We start from the raw sequence: 12,415 nt of genomic DNA, 5'->3' as shown, positions 1-12,415 counted from the left end.
CCCTCGCTCCGTCTTCCAGGCTCGGCCGGCCGCCCTGGGCCCCTCCCTGTACTGCCTGCCTCGACCTTCTAGACCCGGACCCGACCGGCCCGGCTCCGGTCCCTTCCCCGGGTCCCGGTCTCTTCCGGCAAGCCACGCCACCTCTTGGCTTTCTACCCACTAATAAGATTGTTGTCGTTGTTGATGACTGGGCACAGGCTGTGGCCGCTCCTGAGCCCCTCAGAAGCAAAACTCGAATGAGAGTGGGGAGCCGCCCGTCTTCCAGCAGGAGGCGGGCCCCGACTCCCGCCTAGCGACTCCGGGCCCCGCGCCGTCCCTGCCACCTTGTATTCTCATTGCCCGTTCCGCGGCTGTCAGCTCACAGGATTGCCCCATTTAGAAAATAGCTCTCGACACCCCCTCTGCGTCAGGCGCTGTAGGTGCAGAGGTACTGGAGTGGACAGAGGCAAGGCGCCCGCTCTCGGGGAGCTCATGTTCTGGTGGGAAGAGACAGAAACACATTAAGAACCTGTCTGTAAAATAAGGATAATTTCAGGTGCAGATCCCTGAATTCAATGGAGGTCAGTATGATGGGAGTCGGGGCGAAACCTGCGATAGGGAAGGATGCATTTCCGCTGAAACCATCATGATCATAAAGACCTGCACTTTGAAGACCTGGCGCAGGACCAGACAGAGGGAACAGCCAGTGCAAAGATCATTAGGGGAAGGGGGCAGAAAGAGATCAGCGCGTCCAGGGTATTGCAAAATGGCCTGTGTGGCAGGAGAGTAGTATGACAAGAGGTAGGCAGAGGCCAGGTGTAGGACTTTGGGGGCCTTGGATTTTGTTCTGAGTGCAATGAGAAGGCAGTGGAGGGTGTTTGCAGGAGAATCCCATGATCTTACTTAATCTGTGAAGATCGGTAGTGTAGTTTGTATGGGGGAGAGGCAAAGATGTCAACAGGGACGCCAGTTAAGCGGCCAAGTAGTCCTCGAGAGAGAAGTGTAGCTTTGGCTAGGTTGAGAGTAGTGAAGATGGAGAGGAATGGACAGATTCGGATGTTCTGTAGATAGAGGGAAGGACCTGCTGATAATGGGGAAGGAGTTGAAAGAGAACTCAAGAATAAGCTTTTGACCTGAGCAACCAGGTGTTATGATCCTGTTTAATGAGTTGTGTGTGCACCGTCTTAAGTTGGATGAATAAACAGGAAAAATAAGGCATTTGCATAATTTGTCAGCAAATTATGCTATGATGGAGTTTTCTTTTCTTCCACAGCCCATGGGCCGAATCACCACTAACCCTGAAGTTGGATTCAGCTCTCCCTAATGGTACTCCGTGCAGCACGTGGAGATGAAACACTCATTTTCTCCTTAAATGCCATGTAGGTCGTCTCTAGAAAGACCTAGAAGACTAGTGACATCTGTCTCTATTTTTGGAATGCTTACATGTCCACAAAATTCAGAAGGTTTCAAATTCCACCAAATCCAACAGCCTTGCAGAAATGTGCACAGAGTATCAGTGTCACTACATAGCTTGGAGAAGGAAGGGTTTGATTGCTGGTCTATATTGACTTTTCTGTCCAAACATTGGTCTCTTGGGGGAAAGGATTTTTTTTTTTTTTGTTAATATACAATTTATTTTTCCTCTGCCACAGAAATTGACACAAGATAATTCATATACTCCAAGGATCCAGATATAATCCTTATCACATTACTGCAATAGTCTTCAGTTTCTTTTTTCTTTTCTTCTTCTTTTTTTTTTAATAAGTGCTGAAGAAGTTTAATTGAGTCATATTCTTGGCTTCTTGTTGGGGTTTTCTATTGCCCAGTGATAGAAGAAACTGTAACTACACAGGACTAAATTCCCAGATAATACCCACTGATGTTTTCTGCTGGCCAGCTTAAAAGAATCCTAGGGCTGAATGTTAGGACAGTTTGCACCTATTCTAACTCCAGCTGAACAGAATGATGATGATTGGGTTCTTGTGTTTACAATAAATACAAGTAGCCAAGCGTGGTGGTTTGCACCTATAATCCCAGCTACTCAGGAAGCTGAGGTGGGAGGATCGCTTGAGTCCAGGAGTTCAAGAGCAGCCTGGACAACACAGTGAGACCCCTGTCTCTAATAAATAAAATAAATAAATAATACAGTTCTTCCTTTTACCCTCTACAAATGGTTCTGGGTCTAAGATTAAAGCACAAGAACAACCAGTATTGAGTTAAAAGAATTTAAAACATTTTTATCATATTAATGGCTGCACATTAGTACAGAGAATAGTTGCCTATCCCATCCCTTCCTGCCATCCAGAATGGGAGGTGGGATTGGCAGGTGCCAAATTGTTTACAGATTTCCCATTAATCCATGTTTTTATCCCTATATCTCTTTTCTTTTTTTTTTTTTTTTAAGAGATAAGGTCTATGTTGCCCAGGCTGGATTTGAACTCCTGGCCTTAAGTGATCCTCCCACCTTAGCCTCCCAAGTAGCTGGGACTACAGGCCCACACCACTGTCCCTGGCTGGTGTTTCAAAGTCCCCAGTCTCTGAGATCTGCAGGGAAGATCAGTTCCGTTCTCTGTATCTCAGTCTAGATTTTAGTAGAGGCAAACCCTAAGGGTTTGGGAGAGGTGATGTAGTGAAGCAGAGAGAATACATAACTATGTTCTAGTTCCTGCCCTGCTACTTACTTGACCTTGGGAAAGCCATGTTACCTCTCTGGGCCTTTTTCCCCCATCTGGCCTAACAAGACTCCTGGACTCAGTGACAGAAGCATCCCATCCTCTCACCCACCCCTAAGGAGAGCAGCTGGGACTTTTCAGAAATGAGCCACAAGACTCCTTATGGCAGAAAGCCTTGGGGACCCAGAAAAACATAGAACGCTTCCAGGAGGGAGCTATGCTATGCAGCCCAAAGTCATAAATAGCCATTCTGCAGCTGTTAAAGGGCCGTGAGCATGGCATGCTTTATTGTGATGGATGATAGGCTTTGGCCAGAAGAGGCTGAATCCAGATGGGACCGCGGGCAAAGCTGTGGAAGGGACTGTGTGATCACCCTTCTCTTTAAGGAGTATCTTCAGCCTGACAATAAACACACTGTTTCCCTAGGAGTTAGGTTTACCACATGGGCCAAGAGCATGGTGGATGCATCACACGTGTACCTGAGGTTTCTGGGGTTAGAGAAGACACAAGAAACTAAATCCAGAGTTAGCAGCTTGTGCCTGGGCTCAAATCTCAGTTTGTTTCATGGATTGGTTCCCTTTGAGCTGACTCAGAAATGCGATTATTGATTAGTGAATCAAGTCCTATGGGGAAAGGGAAGCAGGGGTGGGAAGAGGGAGAAGTCAGTCTGTGCTGCAGTCATGGGAGGCGTTGGCAGACCCCCATGGGAGCTCTGAAACTGGGATAGCTGCTCTGAGTTGGCCTGAGTTGGAGTAAAGGGGCCAAGCTTTTTCATCCCTGCACTGACCTGCCATGGAGCTTGGAGGGCAGCTCTCTTTGAACAAATACAATTCCTCAAGAGGGCTGACAGCTGAGATCTGTCAACCTACCACCCTCCCAGTAGCCGGGGAATAGTCTTTCAGTCCTGCCCCAGGCAGTGTAGTGCAGCATTTGCAATAGTGCCCACACGGTGCTGTGCCTCTCATTTGCTACTTAAGTTTGGAAAGCAGCATTTTCAGGACCCTGGGGCATCTTCTCCTGTGGGAAACGTATAGGGGAGGGTTAGTGGGAACTATAGCTCCTGCCGCTGCTACAGCTCATCTAGAGGCATAACTAACATACCCTTCAGTCCCCTCTTCTATCTATCCTAGAAACCTCTCTCCCTCTGCCAGCATCTTAGATGATCTAGGTGGCCTACATGATGGGGTGGCCTAGACCTCCATCCCTAGAGAGCTTGAGCACCTAGTTGCTGGGCACTTCTCAGGCAGTGGTTGCTGTATTTGTCCATTTACTGTCCAAATAGGGCAAAGGAGTACTAAGAGACACCTAAATAGATCACATGGGCGCCCAATGTTCCTCCCTGCCCCGATGTGAAGTCTCAGCCTGATTCCTTCCTGGTGATTGAATATTCTTGTCTGCTTCCTCCCGCTGGTAAACCATCCCATTTACTGCCCATAAAAAATTAGCCATCTTAGAGTTTCCCTCTGCCAGAGGCTAGCTCTGCTCCTCCTGTACCAGGGATGGGCTCCTCATTATTACCCGGGTATTAAGTGATCCATCCTAGCATCTACTCTTTGGAAGAAGAAATAAAGCAGGGGCCGAGCGTGGTGGCTCATGCCTGTAATCCCAGCACTTTGGGAGGCTGAGGTGGGCAGATAACATGAGGTCGGGAGTTCGAGACCAGCCTGGTCAACATGGTGAAACCCCTCTTTGTATTAAAAATACAAAAATTAGCCAGGCATGGCAGTGGGTGCCTGTAATCCCAGATACTCAGGAGGCTGAGGCATGAGAATTGCTTGAACCTGCGAGATGGAGGTTGTAGTGAGCCGAGATCACTCCACTGCACTCCACCCTAGGCAACAGAGTAAGACCGTCTCAAAAAAATAAATAAATAAATAAATGAAAATAAAAATAAAAAAGGAATGAAGCAGGACAGGGCAGAGGAAAAAGTCAGGCTGCAGTGGACCACATGGAGAGCTCTGAACCTGGGATGGCCCTGCATTGACCAGTCACTAGATGCTAGTTCATCTGGGAACGTGAGATCTTGGGCAAGCGGTTCTTTTCAGCCAGTAGTAGTAGTGAAAGTGGGAGGTGTAAGTCCTACAGCCCTGAAGGGGGATCTGGGCAGGACATTACCCATGACAGTTTGTTTCCTGCTGTACCACCAATCAACATGACCTTGGCTCACTTGGCTTGGTGGAGTGTAGAGACCTCTGCTGTAAAGACACTTTTCAGCCTGGGGTGGAGGGAAGATGAAAGGGAGGCCAGGCACTGATGTGCTCCATCACAGAACCATATATGCTGATGGGCTCTAGTCCCACAAACCCTCACCCTTCCCCTGCTGGTAGAAAGATGGAGGAAAAGGATGTATTTTATGATAGAATTAAGTTGGTATCTATGTAGACCCCTGCCAGACTATTTGGAAGAGGAAAGGTGACCTGTTACAAGAAGCCACCCACAGGGGACTTGAGGTGGAGAATAGCTCTTTGTATTGGTCTCTGCAACACAGGATTTTTCTAATGAGAAATCTGCCCTGGCACTCACGCCTGTAATCCCAGCACTCTGGGAAGCCAAGGCGGGTGGATCACCTGAGCTCAGGAGTTGGAAACCAGCCTGGCCAACATGGCAAAACCCTGTCTCTACTAAAAATACAAAAATTAGCTGGGCGTGGTGACACAGACTTGTGGTCCCAGCTACTCTGGAGGCTGAGGTGGAAGGATTGCTTGGGCCTGGAAGGTGGAAGTTGCAGTGAGCTGAGATTTCATCACTGTACTCCAGCCTGGGTGACAGAATGAGACCCCATCTCAAAAAAAAAAAAAAAAAAAAAAAAAGGAATCTAAAAAGGAATCTACCCTGGCTTATTGTCTGTGTAGAGCCACAGAAACAACAGGGTAAGTTTGGACATAACCAGATCTCCCATGGAAGTCTTCGCGCAGTGCCTGACACCTAATCAGTGCTTAATGACTCTTTGCTGAAGGGATGGGGCAAGGTGCTTAGCCTCTCAGTTTCATCAGACCGGGGATAACACCAGGGCCTACCTCATTAGGTTTTCTCTTTCTTCTAGAATTTATTAATTCATTTGTTCGTTTTTATTTTTAGGGACAGGATCTTGCTCCATCACCCGGACTGGAAGGTGGTGACTCGATCATAGCTCACTGCAGCCTTGAATCCTGGGGCTCAAGTGATCCTCCCATCTCAGCCTCCTGAGTAGCTAGGACTACAGATGTGCACCACCACACCCAGCTAATTTTAACATTTTTTTTTATAGAGAAAGGGTCTCGCTGTGTTGCCCAGGCTGATCTCAAACTCCTAGGCTCAAGCAGTCCTGTCTCAGTCTCCTGAGTACCTAGGATTAGAGGTGTTAGACACCACACCTGGCCTAGAATTTATTTTTAATAATTTATATTTTCCTACAATTGTCCACTTCATCTGTTTTTTAAGTACAGGTTTCAAGAGGATAAAGCCTGTGTTTCTGTATTTGTCTTGCCTACTGTTGTGTCCCCAGTATAATGACAGAACAGCTCCCTGTAAATACTTGTTGTATGAGTGAATGTGTGTGGGAGGAAGAATTATCTTGGAAAAAAGAAGGAAGCATTAATACGGCCTCTCCTAATAGTGACTCTTTTTTTTTTTAGGCCACCCTGGGGCCTTTTCTTACCCAAAACATTCATGAAAAAAAGTGCAGTTCAAAGCATTGGAGCTACTGATGTAACAATTTTTTTAAAAATACCATTATTTGGAGCACAGCGGGGGATTCTCTGATCTTCTAGGTATTCTGTGATCTCCTGTGATCTTCTGGCTATGATCTTCCTCTGCAGACCACCTGACATCTTTGAGACACCCTCTTCTGTGCCTTCTCCCCCCAGCACTTTGGGAGGCTGAGGCGGGCAGATCGCTTGAGCCCAGGAGTTAGAGACCAGCCTGAGCAACATAGTGAGACCCCCACCCCCTCGCCCCTCTCTTAAAAAAAGAAAAAGAAAAGAAAGAATGAAGAACCCACCGTGGGTCAGGCACTGTGCTAGCCTCTGCAGAAGTTTCCATACAGTACACTGGAGTGCAACACTCACGCTACGTTTTGCAGGGTCCACAGGAAGCCTTGCGGCGACCTCACTGCCGCCCAATTTCTGGGCCGCGGCGGCGCAGCGCCCCCTGGTGACCATCCCGAGGGCGTTGCCCGCAGGCGAGGTTCGAAACTGTTGGGATTGGGACTGACTCCAGCCTCTGCTCCAGGAGGCCCTCCAGAGCTGCCCGACCTCCCGGAGCCATGCAGAAGGCCTCCCGCAAAAACAAAAAAGGTAACTGGGAAGAAGGAAGCGGGTGAAGAAGCCCTGGGGACCAAGCCTTCCTCAATTTTCCTCCTCTGTAAAATGGCAATGGTACACTCTTGGCCTGGGAGATAACCTCTCTCCATCGTTGTTGTTATCATCATCATCATCATCATCATCATCATCATCATCATCATCATCATCATCATCATCATTTGAGAAGGAGTCTTGCTTTGTCCCCCAGGCTGGAGTGCAGTGGCGCGATCTCGGCTCACAGGATTACAGGTGCCTGCCACCAGGCCCAGCTAATTTTTTATTTTTAGTAGAGATAGGGTTTTGCCATGCTGGCCAGGCTGGTCTCCAACTCTTGACCTCAAGTGATCTGCCCGCCTTGGACCATCGTTATTTTTATCAAGGTATAATTTCCATGCAGTAAGATCCCTCCCTTTAAAAGCACAGCGGTATGAATTTTGACAAGCTATACCCACGTTGAATCACCCCCTCCATCAAGATAGGGAACAGTTTCACCACTCCCTAAAATTACTTTGCAATGCCCAGTTGCAGCCAAACCCCACCCCACTGCAGCTCCTCATACCCCTATCTGTTTTTTACAGTGGTTTTTTTTTTTTTTTTTTGCCTTTTCCATGGAGAACATCATAAAAATGAAATCATATCGTAAGGATCCTTTACAAAATTATACCAATGTAAATAGGGACTTTGGCCCTTTCATTTTTATTAAAAGGGCACATAAATCTCAAAATAGCATACTGGTCACTGTATTTTATTTTTAGAGACAGGGTCTTGTTCTGTCGCTCAGGCAGTGGTATGCTCCTGGCTCACTGCAGCCTCCAACTCTTGGGCTCCAGCAATCCTCCTGCACCAGCCTCCCATAGCTGGGACTGTAGGCATGCACCATCACACTCAGCTAATTTTTTTTTTTTTTTCTGAGGGCTGGAGTGCAGTGGCATGATCTTGACTTACTGCAACCCCCGCCTTCCAGGCGGCTTCAAGTGATTCTTGTGCCTCAGCCTCCAGAGTAGCTGGGATTATAGGTGTGAGCCACCACACCTGGCTGATTTTTGTGTTTTCAGTAGCAACGGTGTTTCACCATGCTGGCCAGGCTGGTCTCAAACTCCTGACTTCAAGTGATCCACCCACCCTCGACCTCCCAAAGTGCTGGGATTACAGGTATGAGCCACTACATCCGGCCTAAATAGAAGAGATGAGGTGTCACTACGTTGCCCAGGCTCTAATCACTTTATACTTCTGCTAGCCCCCACGTGGGCTTACCGAAGGCTGCAGATTCCTGCATTAAGCAATTCTTGTTCTTTATGGCTTTTTTCCGAACAGCATCAGGATTTGATAATGACTCGAGGTTGGCGAAGAGGCTGAACCAGGCAGGCAGGTGCCAGGCAGCCTTAGGCTTTTTCACTGCAGGGCTGTTGTCATTTGGACTGCTTGTCCTTGGGAAGGCTGACATTGCTGTCTGACTAGCCTTGTAGCAAGACCTGTAAATCTTTCATATTTTAATGTGGTACTTGGGGTCTGGCTCTCCCAGGACCACAGTGCTGCTCCTCCACCTGGTTGTCCCCAAACACAGCGGCTCACTCTTTTTTTTTTTTTTTTTTTGACATGGAGTCTCGCTCTGTTGCGCAGGCTGGAGTGCAGTGGTGTGATCTCGGCTCACTGCAAGCTCCACCCCCCGGGTTCACGCCATTCTGCCTCAGCCTCCGGAGTAGCTGGGACTACAGGCACCTGTACCACGCCCGGCTAATTTTTTTGTATTTTTTAGTAGAGACGGGTTTCACCGTGCTAGCCAGGATGGTCTCGATCTCCTGACCTCGTGATCCCCCTGTCTTGGACTCCCAAAGTGATGGGATTACAGGCGTGAGCCACCACGCCCGGCCGCCACTCACTCTTTTCTGAGCTCATCCTCTTCCAGGGAGGAAGCATTGAAGATCTCACTCAACAGCAGTAGGGTCACCTTTGTCAGTACCTTTGGGTTCCAGGGTCCCTGCCACTGGGCCCAAGCGAGCACCTTCCCCAGGTTTGATGGCTAATAGCCCATCCTGAGCATGTGCCGTGTGAAGAGCCTTTGTCTAAGGCGTATCTTCAGTTTTTTCCTTGTAGCAGTTTCCATCCTCTAATGAAATTAATTGACTCAGCTCCCGCACTGCCACATCTGTGCTTTCCTGCTAGGTGAACTTCTTTTCTTCTCAACTAGTTTTTTCAGAGGGTTGTGTAAGCAGTTTAAAGTAGTGACTTCATATGGCTGATAACCTGTGAAGCTCTCATGGATGGCTGCCATAGTGTGAGAAATCTTCTCCCCAAAATGACGCGGAGTGGTCTAGTACGTTGCTAGCATGTGAGACAGGAGATTGCATGTATTGACTTGCTCCACGAAGATCCACATCCAACTTCACTTTGTCGGGTTTTTTTTTTTTTTTTCTTTTCTTTTTTGAGATGGAGTCTCCCTCTGTCACCCAGGCTTGTAACTGGGATTACAGGCGCACACCAACATGCCCAGCTAATTTTTTTTTGTTTGTTTTTGAGACGGAGTCTCACCCTGTCACCCAGGCTGGAGTAAAATGGTGCCATCTCAGCTCACTGCAACCTCTGCCTCCTGGGTTCAAGTGATTATCGTGCCTCAGCCTCCCAAGTAGGTGGGATTACAGGCGCGTGCAACCACGCTCGGCTAATTTTTTGTATCTTTAGTAGAGACAGGTTTCACCATGTTGGCTAGGCTGGTCTCGAACTCCTGATCTCATGATCTGCCCGCTTCAGCCTCCCAAAACGCTGGGATTACTGGCGTGAGCTCCTGCACCTGGCACAAAGTTATTTTAATTTTGCAAGATGTACTTTGTGTTTTTTGCCTTCCTGAACTTCTGCATTTAGTTATAGAGGTCTGGATCAAACTCCTGAGACACGTCCTTCATCTGTGAGTTAGGAGCCTTTTGAGTCCGGCTTCTTTTACTTAACCCTGCTGACTTTTAAAAGTGGGCTCCTGGTAGCTTACCTTATAAGCACATTGAATTTACAAGCTGAGATAGGAACCACTGGACCTTGCCCAAGATGTGACTTCTCTGTTTGCTTAGGAACCAGAGGCTCAGGTAGGGCATATCCTGCCCCCAATTGCACCCAGAACCCCAAAAGGTCTCTGAAGATGGTATCTCGTTTATATTATGGTATTTTATTTTCCCAAACAAAGAGCATCTGTGGTTTGGGGGAAAGTGAGGTTGGAGATGGGCAAGGACGTTTACTTTAGAGGAAAGGGCCATCCCTACAGCCAGAGGTGGGGAGCTGGGGGAGCCTTTCCCTCAGCAGTGGCCCTGAAAACACCACAGTCACATGGACTTGGCAAGCTTGTGTGTCACTTGTCCTTATGGAAAGGAGTTGTGTGTGAAATACTGGAAAAGTGTGCCGAAAACAGATCTCCCCAGGAGCTTCCTGTGTACCGAAAAGGAGTTTGCTAGCAGCTTCCTCTTGGGAAATTAACTTGTTGTTTTGAATGTCCTTTTAGTCCCTGAAATTTTTCTTGTGAGATTTGGTTCTGTAGAAAACACGTTTCAACCCCTCCCATTACCCCTTGTCTCCAAGGCCTTCGGATTTTCCTCCCACATGCTTTTTGGATCCATCTACTGTTCATTTCTGCTGTTACTGCCATGACATGCACCACGACCCTTTCATTTTCATTTCATCTCATCTAACCATGTCCAGCTTAATTCACTTCTGAGCTTTTTCACTAAGGAAGTCTGAGAAGCAGCCTCTGTCTGCTTGGTCCTTGCTCCTCCTGCCTCCCCCTCCTCTGACAGGGCTGGTTTCTTCCTTTCTCAGACCTTAACACAATGTGCTCCTGATCTACCTTTCTTTGCCTAAATATTTTCTATTGGTCCTTATGGCCTTAATTCAAATTTTAGCCCTGCTGGAAGCCTGACCCGCCATCCTCAGATGAGACTTTGGCCCTCTGTTACTCATTCTCAGAGCCTCCGTCCATTTCTTTTATAACATGAGTTACAGTTTGTTATCCAACATATATTTACATGACTGATTGGTATTTGTCCCCTCCACTAGGCTGTAAACTTCATGAGGACAAGAAACACATGTGGGCTGGGCATGGTGGCTCACACCTGTAATGCCAGCACTTTGGGAGGCTGAGGTGGGAGGACTGCTTGAGGCCAGGAGTTCAAGACTAGCCTGGCCAATATAGTGAGACCCTGTCTCTACAAAAACAATAAAAATTAGCCATGCCAGTAGTCCCAGCTACTTAGGAGGTTGAGGTGGGAGGAGCCCTTGAGCCCAGGAGATTGAGGCTGCAGTGAGCCGTGATCATGCCACTGTACTCCAGCCTGGGCAATAGAGTGAGACCTTGTCTGTTAAAACCAAAAAACCCAACATATCTATTTTGCTCACCAAGGTAAACCAAGGGCCTAGCACACTGTCTGTATCAATAAATATTTGTTAAGTGAATAGATAATACTAACTAATATTAAGTACTCATAATATGCCCGACTCTGCAAAAGCTCTTTAATGCTCCCATTTAATTTTCAGAAGAGCTCTCCAAGGTGAACACTTTTTATCCTCATTTTACCAACAAGGAATCTGAGGAATAGGGATTAAATAACTGTCCCAGGGATCCGGCTTCAGAACCCCAGTGGGTGTGGCCATGCTTTTGTCTTGGTGAAGGACTGAAATAAGTTCCCCTCTTTTGGTTAGAAACAGGAGTCAGCATCAAGGTCAAAACATCTGTACACAACTTGAGCAAAACACAGCAGACCAAACTCACTGTGGGCAGGCTGGGATTAGGCCTCATCATCATCCAGCATGGACCCTACCTCCAGATCACCCACCTCATCAGGAAGGGGGCTGCAGCCAACGACGGGAAACTTCAGCCAGGTGACTGCCCTTTCACCGTGCTTCCCAACCACCCATCCTGCCCATCTGCCTGAAGGGAGACTCGAGTCACCAGGTTTCAGTGTAACTATAAGGATACAACGGGCATGCTGGCTCACGCCTGTAATCCCAGCACTTTGGGAGGTCAAGGCGGGAGATCACTTGAGGTCAGGAGTTCGAGACCACCCTGGCCAACATGGTAAAACTTTGTCTCTACTAAAAATACAAAAACTGTCTGGGAGCCGTGGCTCACGCCTGTAATCCCAGCACTTTAGGAGGCTGAGGTGGGTGGATCCTGAGGTCCAGAGTTCGACACCAGCCTGGAAAAGAGGGTGAAACTCTATCTCCATTAAAAATACAAAAATTAGCTGGGCATGGTGGCACACGCCTGTAATCCCAGCTACTTGAGAGGCTGAGGTAGGAGAATCACTTGTACCCGGGAAGCAGAGGTTGCAGCAAGCTGAGATCGTGCCACTGCACTCCAGCCTGAGTGACAGAGACTCTGTCTCAAAAATAAATAAATAAAAATAAATAAATACGGGCCGGGCGCGGTGGCTCAAGCCTGTAATCCCAGCACTTTGGGAGGCCGAGACGGGCGGATCACGAGGTCAGGAGATCGAGACCATCCTG

The 12,415-nt window shown here is 47.9% G+C and overlaps 2 protein-coding genes across 3 annotated transcripts in view; one reads left to right on the top strand and one right to left on the bottom strand.

Annotated features, from left to right (window-relative positions):
• Positions 1-6,790, bottom strand: part of LOC105504502 (chromosome unknown open reading frame, human C16orf52) — an 82,092-nt gene extending 75,302 nt beyond the window's left edge. Inside the window, exon 1 of the mRNA XM_011931965.1 lies at positions 6,631-6,790. Within this exon, the coding sequence (XP_011787355.1) occupies positions 6,631-6,790 (160 nt within the window). The remainder of the gene's footprint in view (positions 1-6,630) is intronic.
• A 47-nt stretch (positions 6,791-6,837) lies between these two features.
• The window catches only part of PDZD9 (PDZ domain containing 9), a 17,664-nt gene continuing 12,086 nt past the window's right edge, over positions 6,838-12,415 (top strand). The window contains exons 1-2 of one of the 2 annotated variants that reach the window (XM_011931904.1): positions 6,895-6,925; positions 11,609-11,788. In XM_011931904.1, coding sequence (XP_011787294.1) covers positions 6,895-6,925; positions 11,609-11,788 — 211 coding nt within the window. Of the gene's footprint in view, positions 6,926-11,608; positions 11,789-12,415 lie in introns of both variants that reach the window. The other variant, XM_011931905.1, reaches the window with a different exon arrangement.

The sequence above is a fragment of the Colobus angolensis genome, unplaced genomic scaffold (assembly GCF_000951035.1).
Source record: "Colobus angolensis palliatus isolate OR3802 unplaced genomic scaffold, Cang.pa_1.0 Scaffold92, whole genome shotgun sequence".
NCBI lineage: Eukaryota > Metazoa > Chordata > Mammalia > Primates > Cercopithecidae > Colobus > Colobus angolensis.
This window is presented reverse-complemented; position numbering and strand designations above follow the sequence as displayed.